At 47.5% G+C, this 18,786-nt stretch overlaps 1 protein-coding gene across 3 annotated transcripts; it reads left to right on the plus strand.

Annotated features, from left to right (window-relative positions):
* The first annotated feature begins 251 nt into the window (after positions 1–251).
* LOC130889985 (peptidoglycan recognition protein 4-like) lies at positions 252–11,948 on the plus strand. 3 transcript variants are annotated; one of them, XM_057793881.1, is made up of 9 exons: positions 252–300; positions 1,111–1,218; positions 1,819–2,017; positions 3,327–3,445; positions 5,465–5,617; positions 6,602–6,604; positions 7,348–7,546; positions 10,615–10,733; positions 11,770–11,948. In XM_057793881.1, exons 1-9 carry the CDS (start codon positions 252–254, stop codon positions 11,946–11,948), a joined length of 1,128 nt encoding a protein of 375 aa, XP_057649864.1. The 3 variants fall into 3 exon arrangements, with proteins under 3 accessions (XP_057649864.1, XP_057649862.1, XP_057649863.1); XM_057793879.1 differs by lacking the exon at positions 6,602–6,604; XM_057793880.1 differs by lacking the exon at positions 6,602–6,604 and having other exon boundaries at positions 1,111–1,201; positions 1,808–2,017.
* Positions 11,949–18,786: the final 6,838 nt, after the last annotated feature.

The following is an 18,786-nucleotide window of genomic DNA, read 5'->3' on the forward strand; positions in this document are numbered from 1 at the left end:
GATGTATTTGAGATTTACTGTGCAAGTATCTTCATAAACCACACACACAGTAGGCAGAGTTGCTGAGTGTTTGTTCTGGGATGTTGGGCACCAGCTGTGTACACGGCACTCAGAGGAGTCTTAGCCAGATGCTGGCCCTCAGGAGGCCCATAACAAGGCAGTAGGTAGACAGCTGCTGTCATTGGAGGCTGGCATAGCCATGCTAACTGTCAGTGTCCTCCCAGGGCTGCTGAACTTGGGACCACCCGAGGATGCCTCCCTGGCTTCTTGTCGCCTCTACCCTGGTTCTCCTAGTATGGGGTAAGTTTTCCTTCTCTGGACCAAACGCGTACTCTTCCCTGACATGGAAAAAGAGCTTTATGGTGTTTGTAGACCTTGCCACAAACAATGGTTTTCAGTAAATGTCTAAATTCTTTAAATCTTAAGTTTCTCCATCTGAAGACTGAGAAAAGGCTGCTTCTCTCTTAAATTGGAGGATTCAGAGAGGTAGTGTTCAGGACTGACTTAGCTCCTTGCGGTGCGAGGGGAGCAAGGGTTAGAACTGTCAATAGTGTTCCAACCAGCATTTTAACTCTCTTAGATTTGTGGCTGTCAACAAAATAAGGTTCCTTTGGAGCAATAATGTAAACCAGTGCCCAGGGACATTCTCACAGTCCGTCAAGGTGGAGCATGGGCTTGACCGATGTCCCAACACTGAACAGGAGTAGACCCGATTCATGAAGGGCAATTATAACTATTTCTTCTTATATGTACACAAGAGAGAACATTGTGGTTTTGGGTGCCTGAATACATTTCCAGATTGTTTTCGCCAACTATATGCTTAGATAGATATGCTCACAATTGTTCACTCTGCCTGACTCCCTACCTGTAGCAATAAACTATCACCCTGGGGGATTCCCTGAAGTCAGTATCAGAAAAAACCATGCCACCATCTGTTAGAGGTGGTTCCCTGGGCATCCCAGAGGGGCTTGTTGGAGGCCTGGGGACTCAGGGAGTCAGAGAGGTGGTGGAGAGGAGCAGCTGTGTCTGGCTAGAGCGTCATTGTCCCGCCATTATCAAAGGGTTCTGGAACTCTTTGAAGACAGAGGAAAACAGGGACGTTTTTTGCAGGTGTTTCCTCCTGGGAAAAAACACAAACTCAACAGATATCAGATGGGCTGCAGCAACTGCTTGGCAACATCACCCAGCTCCTGGAGGAAGGGAAAGTACGCCATGATGGTGAGGAGGCTTAACCATCTGCCAGGGTTCTTGTGTGGCCAGAGATGCATCTCAGGTCTGCGCAGCCAGCTGGGACAGGGTGGATAGCATCAAATGTATCTGACCAGGCAGCTTAAGTGCTTTTTTAGGCTTTTGGGATATAGGGATGCTATCAAAAGGGAGAAAGAGTGTATGCAGGGTAGAGACCCAATCCCCGAGTTCAATGGGTCAAAGATGAAAACGCTGCCCAGTGAGAGCCCCTGAGTTTGAGGAGGGGGTGTGATCCTTTACGGAGAGTGGAAGTCACAGAGGAAATTGCCAGTGCATGCACAATGAGGCTACGAGGGCTGAATGGGGACAAGTGGCTGGCATGGGCCTATTTCCTAATGTAGTGCATTGATGGTGGGGACTTCAGAGGTCGGGGAGCAAACTATCCAGTTCAGCTGCCTTGGGAATGAGAGTCTGCAAGGAGTGCGTACAGCAGTGAGCAGGAGGTGTGAGCTCCTCCTGATACCCTCCCAGGGCATCTTCACCAGCATGGGCCAGAACAAGTTCAGAGCAGCAGGTGCAGCTCAGGTGGCAAATGTCGGATGCACTGATTGACATGCCATCTCCTCACAGACGTCTTCGTCATGGTCTCTCGTGAGGAATGGGGGGCAAGAGCAATGGGCTGCAGCTCTAAGCTGAGCCGGCCAGCGGATATCCTTGTCGTGCACCATGTCCCTGGGCTAGAGTGCCACAACCAGACCGTCTGCACTCAGAAACTTCAGGAACTGCAGGCCTATCACATCTACAACAGCTGGTGTGATGTGGCCTACAAGTAAGTGGTGAACCTAGGCCTCCAGACATACAGTCCAGCCTGCTCTGTTCTTTATAGTTCTTTCTGACCTATTTTCCTCATTTGTTTTGGCTGTGGTTCTATCAGTTTTGTAATAAATAGTTTTCAAAAACCTTCATGAAATTCCGATATAATTCTCTATGAAGTCCGTGCCTCTGAGATGCAGGAGGAAATTCAAGATGTAATTGCTCCTTTAAATGCTACTGGGAACTCTTCATTTGCCCAACACATAGTTTACAGAGTCCTTCCTTACACCTGAGTGTTTCTTATCATCTACTGGTCTGAGCCCGGCAGAACAAGAATCACCATTTTCTCAAGGTAGGGAGGCTGTTTGATTTCTGAAGTGCAATAAACTAGCTCAACCAGCCTCTGTCCATGGTACTCTCCACCGCACGGCCGGTGTGGGCTCTTATCTGACTTGGGCAACCATCTCACCTATGACCCCAACAGCTAGTCTAGGAGACTCCTATCTGACTTTGGCCACTTGTCAACAGTTTGGCCATGGTAATGGCAATGGCTTCTGGCCTCAAGCACCCACAGCATCTCCACTTTCCCACATCAGGCTTCTCCAAGGCCTCTGTGATTCAGAGGATTGGCCCCTGGGGGACAAGAGTTGGAAGGTAACTTCATCAGCCCAGCCCTTCCAAAGGAGGGTTCTAAAGTTATATACACAGCTCTTCAGAGAGACGTGGTGGGTGACTGGCAGTCAGGGTCCAGTGTTGGATGTTTACTCTTCAGTTAACTCCGAGGTATAGGTTGTTGGATGTCTCTCTTCAGTTTTTACTCCCTGCTCTATCTCTCTGGCTTCTGGAATCTCTCCCTAAACACACTGCCTGCCACTATGTCTGTGTGTCACACACTGCATTTATGTAGGAAGCTATCCGGCAGGGAGAAAGCAAGTGAACAGCCCTCTGTGGGCAGTGTGCCTTCCGTGCGAGGTAGGGGAGCTGTTGTGAGGATGTGCGGAGTCCATGGAGACTAACATTGCGTTTAGGTCAACTGTAGCTTCTGCAGGTAGCCCAAGGCCCCTCTCCCTTTTCAGTATTCAGGATGATTTATATACAGATTGAGTGTCTGGGCAAGGGGGTACATGGAGTGTGGGTGTGGGTCCTTTTCAGTGTTAAAGACGAGGATACGTGACTTGGGCTTTCTATTGTCTCAGAGAAATCCATGCAAACACTTTCTTAGTGAACCTGCCCTGAGCTCTTTTCAGCCTGTGAGCCTGGGGGGTAGCTTTGCCTCTCAGGAATGTGAGCTGGTACCAGTCAGAAATTTGTTTCCTTGCTCACAGCTTTCTGGTTGGGGATGACGGCAGAGTGTATGAAGGCGTTGGCTGGAATGTCCAAGGATCACATGACCAAGGCTTCAACAACATCTCCTTAGGCATTGCCTTTTTTGGCGCCCAGGAAGGTAATGACACCTCAGCTGACTGTCCTCCAAAGGGTTCTCTGCTCCTTTCTCTTGAAGCTCTGCTGCCCTCTCAGGCATCTCCACAAAGCCAGTTTCTCTTGCATTTTCTTCTCCCTTGGTTTCCAGGACACACGATGTGATGCCCTTCTTCCTTTTGCTGCGGCTTCCTTCTCTGGCTCTGCTACATTTTTCCTCAGACTCCCAGGCTTTCTGGGCAAGTCATGTCCCCCTCCTTCTTCCCAATTTCTAGCTGCAGGTCCTTCTTCTGCTTTTCTTCAGGCTTTGCCCCTGTTAGTGACTGTCACACCTTCCCTCCAGGATGAACAGGTTGGTGGCTGTAGGTCAGGTGTTCCCGCTGTCTTTCTATCTCTCACTCCTAGATTTTCTGTCTATTGCTCTAAAAAGCCGCCTTGATGCCTCTGTAGTAGGTATTTTTCTTGCTGCTGTGACCAAATGCCAGATAAAACCAGCTTAAGGAAGGAAGAGTTTATTCAGGCTCTCAGTGTGAGGAGATAAGTCATCGCAACGGTCATCACATGAGGGGCACAAAGTGGCTGGTTACATCACATTACCACTAGGAACTGGAGGATTGGTGCTCACCCCATTCTCTCTTGTGTTCAGCCCAGGATTCCATCCATTGAATGGTGCTGTCTGAATTTAGGGTGGGCTATCTCAGTGAGCCCGCTCAGAAAACATGTCCATAGGTTTGTCTCCTAGATCTGCTCAAGTTGACAGTTAATTTCATTAATTTTTTATATAATTTATTTTGACCATGTTTCCCCCTCTCCAACTCCTCCCAGATATCCCCACCTCCCTACCCATCCAACTTCATGTTCTCTCTCGCTTAAAAAAATCTAAGCAAAATAAAATGAAACAAAAATCTCAAAGCAGGGTGGGACCCGTGAACTTTGTTCTGTGTTGGGCTCCTCCTGGGACATCACAGCGTCCACGAGCTTTTCATTTTCTTCCAAGTCTGTTGATTCCAATTCCCTGCACCCTGTATCCTGACATCTGGTTTTCTGCACCTGGCATCCTGATGTCCAGCTCCCTGCCTTCTGACATCTAGTTCCTCTACCCTGCATCCTGATATATAGTCAAGGCCATACCCGTGAGTCTGTGGGCTGATTTTTTCTTTTTTATTAATTTTTTTCATTTATTTTGCACACCAACCAGTCTCCCCTCCCTCCTCTTTCCCCATCCCCTCCTCCTGTCTAATCGCGCCCCCCCCCCCTTCATCCAACCTTTCTCCTTTCAGAAAGGGGCAGGCCTCCCATGGGAGTCAACAAAGCCCTTCCTCCTGCATCAAGGCTGGCTGAGACATCCCTTCATGGGGAATAGGTTCCAAAAGGCCAACCTGTGAGCTGATTTCTGTTGTCGTATTTTGGATAGCTAGTTTCTCATTTCCTATTCCATACCCTTTGGGATCGTGCAGGTAGATTCTACCCTTCTCGTTACTACAGTATGCAGCCTAAGTTTCAGAGAAGCAAAATAACCCAAAGGTTATTTAACCCCAATGACTCTGAGGAAGGAAGGAACACGAGCCTCAATTTTCCACTCTAAGAGGAGGGCTGTTTTCACAGAGTATGGGGTCCAGAGTGCCTGTTTAATTTTTAGATTTATTTCTTGTTTTGGGATTTGAAGCATGTGCTTTTTAGATTCCAAATTTTTCTCCATGAACAAAGGGGTCCCAAGCAGTATTTGATTCAGAGTTTGTGCTGGGAAGATGGCAGTGTTAGCTGGTGGGGCTCACTGGGCAGAGCTACCTGGAAGCCCTCCTGTGGATGGGGCTTGTGGGCGTATGTGAAGTCTTAGCACATCACTGGGATCTTGGCACTTCCGCCTGAGCCACTCAGAGCCCTGTTATTGCAGGTCCTCCATCCTCGCCCCTCTGACTTGAGGGAAGAACCTGCCCCATCGTTTCCTCTAGCAGGTGTAGGCTTGTTGGGGTGCTCAATGTCTTTTCTCTGTACCCTGACACTAGGCCAGACAGGGACTCCCTATAAATCTACTCTCTTCCAGGCCACAGTCCCAGCCCTGTTGCTCTCTCAGCTCTGAAGGGCCTGATTTCCCATGCTGTGAAGAAGGGCCACTTGTCACCCAAGTACATCCAGCCACTTCTTGTGAAAAGTGAAAACTGCCTGGCCCCTCCACAGAAGGGGAGACAGAAGAAAGGTGAGGCCCTGTCCCCTTCTGGTCCTTCCAGTCTGCCATTTAGGATGGCATTCACAAATGCCAGCAGCAAGGACCTCTCCCGGCTTCCCTCACATGGTCCCCCATAGCCGTGTAGTCACCAGCTTTCTGAAATGCTGGTATTGGCAGACCTCGAGAGGAACCCCCCAGGCCGCCTCTTTCCTATTAGCTGCAGTGACAGTAATAGCCACATCCGTGTGAGTGGTGTTGTGTGAACAGTCTTTCTGCCTCGTCAGCAAAAGCTGGATCTAAGGAACACAGCACAAGAATCTTTGAGTCCTAGAGCTTCTGTGCGGGAGGGGGTGCGGGGGGGTGCAGGGGGGCGGGGTTGGGGGAGACAATGAACAATAAACAGATAAAATATTCAGGATGAGCAGGGTGGTGGTGGTACACGCCTTTAATCCCTGCACTTGGGAGGCAGAGGCCAGTGGATCTCTTGAGTTTGAGGCCAGCCTGGTCTATAGAGTGAGTTCCAGTACAGTCAGAGTTATACAGAGGAACCCTGTCTTAAGAAACCAAACAACAACAATAACAAACCCCCCAAACTCAAATTTTTCGAGAAGAAAATAGGCATAGAAAATGAGAGGGTACACTCATGCACAGTTCTTGTTCACAAACACACATTTATAAATATAGAAAGTAACGTAACTTGATGTTGTCACACTGACATTAAAGGAGGAATTTAAAAATAATTCAGACAAGTTAGGTACTGTTTTGGGTTAACAAGCAGTGACAATGAGTTTTTAGATTTATTTTATTGTTTTATGTGTGTGAGTGACTTGCATACACACACCACACACATACACACACGCACATTCACATGTGCACACACACACATACACATGTGTGAGCCTCGTACCCATAGGAGACAGAAGAGGTCATCAGATCCCCTGGAACTGGAATTACATGTACTTGTGAGCCATCATGTGAGTACTGGAAATTGAATCTAGTCCTCTGCAAGAGCAGCAAGTGCTCTTAACCACTGGGCCAGTTCTCCAGCCCCTAACCCCCCACTTCTCTGAGCCAGTGAGATTTACTAGGGTTTATTACAGAAGTATGGATGAGAGGTTACTCTGACACAGCTTTATCACCAAAAGCCCACTCCAGCCCCGGTGGCCACCCACACCTGGAGCTCACTGCACAACCCGCAGGTAGTTCAACAAGTCGGGGTGTCTTCTCCAGGCGGTTCAGCCAGGCTCGGCTTCTCCCAAGCACCTCTGGTGGTCTTAGATCTCAGAATTCCTTACTGCTTATATATGTGTGGAGACAGGCGAGGCCTAGGGAACCTGATCAGTGTCAGTGACTTCCTGAAGCTTTTGAGAAAACAAAACAAAACAAAACAGTAAGAACTTTCAGCCTGTTCTTGGGCTTAATGAAGTTTGAGGAAACTTGTTCTTATTATCATGAGCTTCGAATCAGTTTGATCTCTACCTTGAACTTGCTGCCATTCATTCATATCGAGGATTGCTTAAGGGTTTTAAGTGTTTGTCAGACAGACTTCTGGAGTACAACTTCTGTATTTGCGGCTTGGACCAGTCCAAGAGTACTCTAGAGCAGAACCCCACAGTCAGGACTGGGAGGGGCTCTGAGGGTGACAGGGAAATCTCAGCCCACTGAGGGTCACAGCAGCTTTCAGTAGCCACGTGGTTGGCACAATGTGGTAAAATGAATCCTTTATGTCTTGTTGGTTTTGTTGTTTTACCCAACAACAGGTTGCCCCCGCATTGTTCCACGGTCTGCTTGGGGAGCAAGAGAGGCGCACTGCTCCAAGATGGCTCTCCCTGCAAAGTATGTCATCATCCTTCACTCTGCTGGGAGAACCTGCAGTAAGCCGGATGAGTGCCGCCTGCTGGTCCGAGATCTCCAGTCCTTGTTTCTGGACAGGCTAAATGCGTGTGACATTGGGTATAAGTAAGTGATCTCAAGGATAGGGGCTGCTTTCCTTTGGTCAGGGAACCTGAATCTCTCAACAGGAGAGAAAAGGGAGCTAATTTTGACTCATAATTCACCATATGAAAGACCTATGGGTACTTAAATTGGCTTTTTTCCCAACCCGAGTGTGCTCTTATTCAGGAGACAGATAAGGGGCAGTCACAGCTCCAAGCATGTTCTAAACATGTGTGCTATTAAAGGCAGTATATGGATATTATGGATTCCAAGGCTTCTGACGAGATATTAGAGGAAGGGACAGGGTGAGAGATTGAACTCTGTAGAAGAGATCACGCCAGGGCCACTGTTTTAACGCAGCTGCTTCTCATTACACTGTGGCTCAGGTGTTGCCCTCTGCTCGGTTTGCTTCTTCTGGTGTTATTGTGACAGCTCTTCACATCTAAGACTCAGAGGGAGAGTCTCTCCTACATGGAGAGACTGGACAACATCCATTAATTTCAGTGCCAAGGTCCGCAATTCTATAATAAAGAATGTGAAACCAGTGAGAGGGCATTTTTCCTCCCCCTACATTTCTACTCCCGTCTTCTCCTTGTGTCTGTTGGTCTGTCTTTTTCCTCACACATTTCTTTTTCTCCTCCTATCCCATCCCCTTCCTTCCTCCTTCCCTCCTTTCCTTCTCATTTAGTGTAATCTAAAAGAATATCAAGATTCTATGACTGAGTTTTGTTGGTCAAGAACACTTATGTTTTATGACAGCCACTTAAGACTGGCCTACATAGAAAACAAAATGGCCATGAATCAGGCAAAACACCAGAGGATGTTTCCAGAGCTTGAAGATAAGACACCGGAATATCTCACTCATTTCTCATCACAAACAATCAAACTAAATTTGAAGCCTAAGGATAAGTCAGCACTAGCTCATGTGGTGTGTTTGTATGTGCTAGTAAAAAGAGTCGCCATCTTAGGGAATTTGTGGATTAACCTCTGGGACTGTGTTTTTGTCTTGACTGCTCCTGCCAGGCACCAGTGTGCAATGTGCTTGCTTCGGCTGGATTTGTCACATGGCATATTCTTCTAAGGTCCTCTCCTCTGTCTCCATGTTAGTGAAGTGCTTTAAAGATGGGAGAAAATATTGCGCCTAGCTACCTATTAGGACCTACCAAATGATTTTAGGTCCTTCCACTCAGGATAATCCGATGTTGTTCTCCTTAACTGTCATGGAGATGTGAACATCAAATATGAATTTGGAAATCTCATACTGAGGATGGAAGTTTCTATTTCCTACTCAGGCTCCAAAAGGCAGCTACCTTATCTTAGGCTTTCGACTTGTATTGTGCATCCTGTCAGCATCCTGGAGAGGGACTGAACTCAGGATCAAACACTCATTTCCCCCTCCCAGCTCTAGGCTGTGCTCTGGGGATGCTTCCTGTGGGAGCACAGGTGATTCTTACCCTCCTGGAGCTAAGACTTCAGTGACGGGGAAAAAGAACTTACAAAGTAGGTTTCAGCAAGGTGAGTCAAGTGTGACTATGAAGATCACGTGAAGGACGAGCAGGCTGCAGGGAGAGCAGTGAGGGGCTCAGTCCTTGGAGGAGTAACTTGTTAGCTGGAGTCCAAGAAGGGAGTGGCACAAAATAGAGGAGGAAGCAGCAAGAGTGTTTCAAACACAGGGAAAGACCTGGGTTCCAGCAGAAGAACAGTGTCTCAGAGGAGGGAGCTGAGAAATTGCTTATGATCACATAAATGCCAATACTGGATGTGGTGAGAGGTGAGGCTGGGAGGCAGAAGAGCATGTTCTGAAGAATGGTGCATCTTCAAGTGGGGAGTTTGGGTTCTGTGCAAAGAACTAAGAGTAGGGTTTTGCACAATGAGATTTGTATTTAGGAAGATGCCTTGACTGATGCCTTGGGAACAGATGGGTGCGTGTGAACCCGAAGGCAGTGAGATTTGAAGATGTGACAATTCAGGCAAGACAAGATGCTGACAGGGGGAAGAGGGTGCGATGTCCCAGGAGAAGTGGAGGCACTTAAAGTTCAAAAAAGTGAGTGGCTCGTGACTAAGGTGCAGGACTATGTCGGGAAAGTGGCTGCGAGACATCGCACCAGCCTTGGCTGTCCAGTGGATGGAATGAGTGGATGAGGCCTGGGCTGGAGCCAGCGGGTGGTGATTATCTCTGCGATGCTAACCCAGAGAAGAACAGCTGAGATGTGGTTCCGATGTGAGTTGTGCACTTTCATGGATGATGAAGAAGCCAAGGAAATGAATAGGTCAGTTCTGAGAGTGTGTAGGGTGAGGCACAGAGACCAATCTGCCAGATAAGAGGGGGAGTGGACCATCACAGTGGAAGTCCCAAGAAGAGGATGTCTGGAGATGGAAGAGATAGGTTGACAGGTTCAACTTCATGGAAACCGATGATTAGAAATTTGGGAAATCGGGGTGAGTTGCTAAATAATTTATTTTATCAAAGCAGCTACTGTGACAATTTGCTCCCCAGAAATATGCAAAGGTTTTAAGTCTGGGTCCCTCTCGAGCCCCACTCCTCCAGCTGGTGCCAGCAGCAGGGCCCTCACAAGGACGATGGCTCACACCAGGTGCTGGAAGCTGGGGAGTAGTTAAGAGAATGAATGAACCCATGGAGGAAGGTGTTGTGTGGAGCGGCGGGCTCGTCCCGCCACCCGACTAGCTTTACACCCAAAATAATTACACGGAAACTGCATTTTTTTAAACACTGCCTGGCCCATTAGTTTCAGCCTCTTATTGGCTAGCTCTTACATATTAATCTAATCCATTTCTAATATTTTATGTAACACCACGAGCTGGCTTACCAGAAAAAATCTTAACCTGTGTCTGTCAGGAGTGGGAGAATCATGGCGACTGCCTGACTCAGCTTTTTTTCTCCCAACATTTTGTTCTGTTTACTCCACCCACCTAAGGGTTGGCCTATCAAATGGGCCTAGGCAGTTTTTTTTATTAATTGACCAATAAAAGCAACAGATTAAAAAAAATCACTCCCACATCAGGAAGGCGAATGTCAAACCAAGAATGCTCCCTCTTTCATGCTAATCTCCACCTCTCTTGTGGTTCTCCAGCTTCCTCGTGGGCCAGGATGGTGGTGTTTATGAAGGGGTGGGCTGGAATAGTCAAGGCTCCCGCACGGATGGGTACGATGACATTGCTTTGAGCATCACCTTCATGGGCGTCTTCACAGGTAAGTGGAGGCTTTGGTAGTTGAGATCCTTGTGTGATGTTTGAGGAGAGAAAGACGTCAGATTTGGGTATCATCTAAAGCATTATATGGTGAAGTTTTGTATTTATATGAGTGTGGCTGGAGGTGACCCTCAGATCCTAGAGAGAATAGGTACTCAAAAAACACCTTTCATACTCACAGATCTCCCTCCCTCCCTCCCTCCCTCCCTCCCTCCCTCCCTCCCTCCCTCCCTTCTTCCCTTCCTCCCTCGCCCCTTCCTTTGGTATGAATGGGTGAAGCCAGGGGGAATGCCTGTGTGAGTGATTTTAGTTCCTCTTTATAACCTATCCTATTTGGTTCTCATGGTACCAACTCTAGACAGCTCAGTCTTATACCCAAGGCAGGGATTTAGGGATCTGCCTTGGCTGCACTGAAAATGTTCATTTCTTTGCTCAGTGCTTCTGCCTAGAGCTAGGGAACTGTTGAACCTCTGGGACGGTGAGATATTATTACTGCTACTCATTCGGGCTGGTTTGAAAATGAGCATTAGCTGGGGGTCAGGGCAGGTGAGGGGATGCTGAGCACCGAACCTGTGGGGAAGGCCTGTAAACCTCACTGCTCTTGATGTTCTGGATGAGATCATTCACTGTCACAGATCCAAAGGCGGTTGGCACTATTATTGCTTTCTCCCAACTAGACAATAAGAGTGATCTTACTTCCTTCACTTTTGTCAACCTAGAATTGGTATTGCCAAATGTCCCTTAGGGGACAAACATGTTCCCACTAAAGAACTAGCAGGACAGATGTCTGCAGCAGGAGAAGCTTCAGAGTCCTTCAGATCTGTATTTGTAATTCCAGGACCAGCAATTCAGAGTCAGGAAAACTTTGGAGTTGAGACCCATGAAATGCTGATCTGCCACTCTGTCTTTCTGTAAGACTGGCTGCCAACAGTCAAATATGCTACTTTAGTGGTAGGCTGGGCAGGTTTGAAATCATGTTCCGTTCTGGTCTGGGAACGCTAGGATCCTACAAACAATGGTCTGGCTGTGTTTTGCAGGTTCCTCACCCAATGAAGCTGCTCTGGAAGCAGCCCAGGATCTGATCCAGTGTGCTGTGGACAAGGGGTACCTGACCCCCAACTACTTGCTAATGGGCCACAGTGATGTGTCCAATACCCTGTCTCCTGGACAGGCATTATATAACATCATCAAGACGTGGCCTCACTTCAAGCACTGAAGGAGGATCTTAGCCCATTCTGAGGATGCTCTTCCTCCTGCTGGGTATTGGTCCTCACCTTCCACCTTAGATTAGCATCATTGTTCTCTCATTTCAAAGCTTCACCTGTTCATTTCCTGGGTTAGGATGACCATATCTTTTCTTGGTGACATCCACCACTGTCCCCCAAGTTTTGTACACATAGTTCTGTACTTGTCTTCTCAGCCAAGTGAGGTTCCCTAGTTATCTGCCCTTCTGCTTGGTACTCGGGCATCTGTGGTTTGTCTGACAGCTTCCGTTGCTCGTGTACAGCCCAGACAGGGTGCCCTTCCCTCATCTGCTCACACACCCACGTGTGCATGTGTGAGTACTCCTTTTATTTAAGGGTTTAGGTTGCTTGTAGGTATATCTATTCTCTTTTGGTTTGTGAAGTTCTTCCAGGGCAGCAGATGAGTTTCCTCACTGCCAGGTAGCCTGTGTCAGCTCTGTGATCTGTGTTTAAATACTAGTAGATATTATAGACTTTTGTTGGAGAAATGGATAAACAAGTTAAAGACCCCAGTTCTTCTCCAAGAGTGTGCCATCATCCCTCTGTGGAAGCCCTGAGCATAGTGCCCCCTTTTCCCATTGTTCTCTGCCCTGGCACTTCTTGATTGGAGACTCGGAACTGGCTGTGGTGACGTGTCCATAGCAGATGCTGCGCCTCCATGATTCTGTGCCACTGTATCCACTGAGTACTCTGTGTGCCAGAACCACACGCTCCTCCAAGGCCAAGGCAGACCTGTGCCAACACTTGCTACCCTGTGTTGTGGTCTGCCTGTGCCTGGATGGGGCCCGCTGGGCTGATCCTGGAGTTCTGCAACTCTCCCTACCCTTGTTCTTTGTTGTGTTTATTGGAAACTCAAAGCATTGTTTTCCTCTGGGTTAATCTGCAAAATGGAAGGGAGGGTAAGAGGGAAGCAGGAGAGATGAATAAAGGAATATGATGTACAGAGTGTCTTGTTAGTTTGATTAAATAATGTTTGGTCTTGTTTTATATGCTTTTGTTGCTCTTATTTTTAATAAAAATAAATACAAAAGCTCTCACTCTTTCTTCCCCTTCTCATTTTTGCTGGGACTGAACCTGGAGCCTCACACAAGCTACACACTGAACCACTTTCCTCGTCTTGAAGCTCATACTTTAACACGGGAGTTTTGTGCTTTTTCCAAACAATCAGTGATCTTGGTTTCCTTGTCTGCATTTGCTATCAGCTCATTTGTGTAGAGTGCAGGGTTTCTCTCCATTCTTCAAGGGCAGGGCAGCCATTTGTGTAGAGTGCGGGGGGGGTGTCTCCCCATTCTTCAAAGGCAGGGCAGCATGGTCAGATTTGGGGTTTCCTCTTGTCTCCTTCAGCAGGAGGACCTGGCTCCAGGCCAGAGCCTCCCAGATACTCTTTCTCCAAGTGTCCTGCCAGTTATGACCCCTCCACTGTGGACTGAGGGCAGGGTCACGTGTTCTATCTCTCCTCTGCTCTGCTGAAGGAGTTAAGTACACAAAGGGAGACACAGGACTTCTGGAAAAATGAGATGGAGCTCTGCAGATTCCCAGAGCTGAGGCAAAGTGCTACTGTTCTTGGGGAAACAGGAGGCAAGAGGTCCTTTGTTTCCCACCTTTCTGGGAGTGGGACCAGTCTCTTTCCCTCCCTCTCACTGTCTCCATCTCTTTAAGTTCTTCCCCGATCCACATGAAATATACTTATAGGACTGAGTTGCTGACATTTTAAAGGAGTAAGTCACAAAACAATCCCACACCAGTTTGGAATTATGATTAATAAAAGGGTTATTTATTTAAAGGAAAAAACTTACAGATCACCATCCTAGACAACAGCCCCCTGCACGACCAGGAAAAGCGTCTGGTAGCCAGAAGCAGAGTCTGAAGCAAGAGAGGTAGCGTGTGGCTACTGCTGCTTTTTCCAGCCAGAGAGACCACGCCCAAGTGGGCTGGTATCTTAAAGGCTATTGGCTGAAGGAGCGGAAGGAGCTCCCACAGCAACATTTTCTATGAATTCATGTTATTCCTTCATATACCATCTAATTAAAAATAAATTATTGATTGTTAGATGATTGCAGTTTTGGAGTCATTTTCCGGTTCTATATATAGATTCCCCCCTCTACATCCTGCAGTAGAGAAGGAGCTCTCTGTGTCTCAGCTCTTCCTTGAACATCTGCTCTAGGGATGGCAGCATTATGCATCTCCTAGGTTGTGGGGTTGACCCTGCCGCCTCGTGTGAAGTGTTTCAGCCAGGGCCTGGCCGGTGAGCCCTCGATACTATGTGTTGTTATCATAGTATTTCCCACTCCTGTTTGACTCTGCTTCTTCTTGGACAGCAGCTTTGACTTTCCTTTAAGAATTTACTGTTGGGTGGAGCAATGGACTGAGCTCTTAAGGTCCAAATGAGGAGCAGAAGGAGGGAGAACATGAGCAAGGAAGTCAGGACCATGAGGGGTGCACCCACCCACTGTGACAGTGGAACTGATCTACTGGGAGCTCACCAAGGCCAGCTGGACTGGGACTGAATAAGCATGATGAAATTGGACTCTCTGAACATGGTGGACAATGAAGGCTGATGAGAAGCCAAGGACAATGGCACTAGGTTTCGATTCTAACACATGAACTGGCTTTGTGGGAACCTAGCCTGTTTGGATGCTCACCTTCCTGGACCTAGATGGAAGTGGGAGGACCTTGGACTTCCAGAAGGGCAGGGAATTTGGACTGCTCTTCAGTATTGAGAGGGAGGGGGAATGGAGTGGGGGGAGGGGGAGAGGAGTGGGGAGAGGAGGAGGGGAGTGGGGGGGCGATGTGTGGGAGGAGGGGGAGGGAAATGGGAAACGGGGAGGAGGCGGAAATTTTAATTAAAAAAGAATAAAATAAAAAAATGAAAAAAAAAGAATTTACTGTTGACTGTGTTTGTGACTCAGCTGCAGCCATATGAGGCATAGAGGAAGAGAGCAAGGCCTGGCCACACAAGAGAGCAGTTGTGAAGACACCCACAGTGACAGGTGCAGTGAAGGCTGTCTCCCTCTTCATGGACATTAGTGCTGGCAGGTTAATAAGTATTTATATATCCTCATTGTGTAGTCTTGAACCCGCTGTAGGTGCTGCAAGCAGCATTCACTGAAGTCAGGTGCAGTGACAAGTTCAGAGCAACTGTGCACACTCTGACTCAAGAGCCCAGGCCACAGAGACCCCTCACAGTGCAACACCTGTGTGCCCTGCCAGAACCACCTCTGTGAAGTTCATCACACACTCGACATCGAATGAACTGGAACAAGATACCTCGGATGGGCAGAGTTATGTAGACTCTAAGGAGGAGAAGGCGGTGCTTAGAGTTGACTGACAGTACGCAGCCTCCAAAGCCAACAGGTGCTGCAGCTTACGGAATCTGCCTTCCCCAATGAAGAACTTAAATTTTCTGTGCCTTTGTTCATTGGTTAATAAATGGTGATTGTATGCCCCCGAATGTTGTTATAAAAAGTGAAAGGCATGTGAAAAAAGTATTTCTATACCCATAGTTAGCAATTTCCAATAAAAACATGGACTTAGGCTGGACATGTTTCAATTCATTCTAAAGAGGGCAAGCCAAAGCCGTTGAGGTGGCCTGTGAGTCAGGCACTGTAGAGACACTGGACTCCTAAAGTAAACTTCTGAACCTGTCGCTTTTTGGCAAGATACCCTCTTTTATGACACGATGAAGAAAATTGCCCCAGAGCAGCAACAGACATCTTCTGCTGGTCCCCGTTTCCTCGCCTCATTTATCCACCAGATGGCCGAGCATCTCTGCTCTCCAGTCACCCTGTGTGCTTCTTGACCTTCCAGACTTTCTTCCACCACCCCTGAGTGATGCTCTTATTTCTTCTTTTCCAAAGTGCAGAGTTTCAAGCAGTGTGTTTATATCTTACTTTGATGAGGGTAGTAACACGTCTGAAGGGACAGACTGCTGGCTACAGAATATGGCTAGTATATTCCCTATGGACATGATTACTAGAGAGATTCTGCTACCACTTGTGAGCAGCAGTTACCACAGATTCCTGCCATCGTGGGCAGTGCCATCATCATGAGCAGTGCCATCGTGGGCAGTGCCATCATCATGAGCAGTACCATCGTGGGCAGTGCCATCATCATGAGCAGTACCATCGTGGGCAGTGCCATCATCATGAGCAGTACCATCGTGGGCAGTGCCATCATCATGAGCAGTGCCACTGTGGGCAGTGCCATCATTTGCGCTCCTCTCAATGGGTATCTGGCACAATTTTGCAGTGTCCCTACTGGTACCTCTCCCACGATGACCTGATTCTTCACCATGGTGCTCCGTTCAGCACTGTTTTCTGTAGAGAATGCACGTTTGACAGGAAGGAAGTATGGAGAAGTCTGGCAGCAGCATGGAAACCGAAACTCCACTTCCCTCCTGACACAAAAACAACGCATGTGTGTGAGACAGAGGGGACAGTGACATGGAGAAAGACAGACAGACAGACAGAGAGGCTCAGTGGTAAAATCCGTAATTGTGTTAGATGACGTCACAGTCAGAGCTGAACCCTGAAGAATACAATACAAAGTAAAAGGAACACTCAATGAAAGTACAAGCACTTATGAGGACATAATAGAACTGAGAAGATAACAGTAAATAAGGGGATCTGTGGTTCAGAAATGCCCACTAAGAATAAGGAAATTGTCCTTATTATTTATTTATTTGGAGATTATAATTTCCTTACAATATTTCTCCTTTTTGTTTCCTCTCTCCAAATTCTCCCATATACCTCTCCCTGCTCTTTCTCAAATTCATGGTGTCTTCTTTTCTTTCTAAGCTAATTGTTATTGCATGATCATACATACATACATACATACATACATACATACATACATACATATTCCTAAACATAAACCACTCAGTCCATAAATGTTGCCTGTGTGCATGTTTTCAGGGCTGACTGTTTGGCATGGGACAACCAATTGCTTGTGTTCTTCTCTAGGAAAGTCACCTCTCCCGCTTCAAGCTTTATTCAGTTATTATAGTTTCTGATTTTTTTTTGATATTTGGGACAGAATCCAAGACAAATGGACTACATTCTTTACCAATTTAATTTATTGTAACTTAATTTTATGATAGGATTGCACTGTGCTATCCAGGTTGCCCTAGAACTCATGATCTTCTCTCATCCCTTTATGCTGCTGAAGCTGCAGGCTTCTACCATAGCTAGCTAAAAATGAAGTTAAAATGGATAGTATCATAGATGATAATGTAAATAAAATTAGGAAAATCCAAATATTAAAACAAGAGTAAAATTACATTAAAGTATCAGATATAAGGATATTGCCATGGATTTTAAAAGGTAAAAGGTGGATCTGCCATTGTCACCAGTGATTCCTGAGACCGCTGATACTTCTCTTTTCAAGAACTTTAATACAAAATTCCCTACACTTGTGGAAGCTGGACCTCACTAAGTGTTCCCCCTGACAAGGACATCAGGATGTGAGTGTGCAGGTCCTGGGAGAGAGGTGCCTTGAAGTATGCTGGAGCTCATCAGTGAGCAGCACACGCAGTGAGCACACACACACAGTGAGCACACACACAGTGAGCACACACAGTGAGCACACACACAGTGAGCAGCACACAGTGAGCACACACACAGTGAGCACATACACAGTGAGCTGCACACACAGTGAGCTGCACACACAGTAAGCACACACTCAGTGAGCACACACACAGTGAGCACACACAGTGAGCATACACACAGTGAGCACACACACAGTGAGCAGCACACACAGTGAGCAGCACACACAGTGAGCATACACAGTGAGCACACACAGTGAGCACACACAGTGAGCAGCTCACACAGTGAGCAGCACACAGTGAACACACACAGTGAGCACACACACAGTGAGAGTGAGCACACACACAGTGAGCAGCACACACAGTGAGCACACACAGTGAGCAGCACACACAGTAAACACACACTCAGTGAGCACACACACAGTGAGCATACACAGTGAACACACACACAGTGAGCACACACACAGTGAGCACACACAGTGAGCGCACACAGTGAGCACACACACAGTGAGCAGCACACACAGTGAGCACACACAGTGAGCAGCACACACAGTGAGCACACACACAGTGAGCAGCACACAGAGTGAGCACACACAGTGAGCACACACACAGTGAGCAGCACACACACAGTGAGCAGCACACACAGTGAGCACACACACAGTGAGCACACACACAGTGAGCTCACACAGTGAGCAGCACACACAGTGAGCACACGCAGTGAGCAGCACACACAGTGAGCACACACAGTGAGCACACACACAGTGAGCAGCACACACAGTGAGCACACACACAGTGAGCACACACACAGTGAGCACACACAGTGAGCCCCTCAGTGAGCAGCACACACAGTGTCCTAGCTGGGGACAGGGTCCTCGAGGATGCTAGGTCTGGTCATCCACCTCAAGGGGCTGCACTTCGGGTACCTTTGGAAAGCACTGCTGGAAAGCACATGTCTAAACCCCCCACCCTACTTCCCAGAGAAGTGGAGAGAGGCAAGGACAGGACTTGTGCTGGTTTTTCTTGCTCTCATCTTGACTACATCAGAAATTAACTAAAGTCCCACACTGGAGGTAACACCAGCTAAAGCTTTGTTGAAGTGGAAAGATCCACTTCCAATCCAGATCTCTGAGGTATGAAGACAGATCTTTAATCTGAATCTTGGGCCGGGAAAATATACCTTTAACTAGGGCTGCACCTTCCGCTGGAAGTTTATATGAGGACATGGAAGAAGGAAGTTTTTACTCTTAGCCTGCTTGGTCTCACTGTGC

This window comes from Chionomys nivalis, chromosome 18 (assembly GCF_950005125.1).
Source record: "Chionomys nivalis chromosome 18, mChiNiv1.1, whole genome shotgun sequence".
NCBI classification, from domain to species: Eukaryota; Metazoa; Chordata; class Mammalia; order Rodentia; family Cricetidae; genus Chionomys; species Chionomys nivalis.

Excerpts from the sequence above, each read along its gene's own strand:
- LOC130889985 (XM_057793881.1), top strand. The coding sequence starts at position 252 with ATGCCTCCCTGGCTTCTTGTCGCCTCTACCCTGGTTCTCCTAGTATGG. Across the intron at positions 3,446-5,464 it reads CTTTTTTGGCGCCCAGGAAG|GCCACAGTCCCAGCCCTGTT; the intron begins GTAATGACACCT and ends ACTCTCTTCCAG. Across the intron at positions 7,547-10,614 it reads GCGTGTGACATTGGGTATAA|CTTCCTCGTGGGCCAGGATG; the intron begins GTAAGTGATCTC and ends GTGGTTCTCCAG.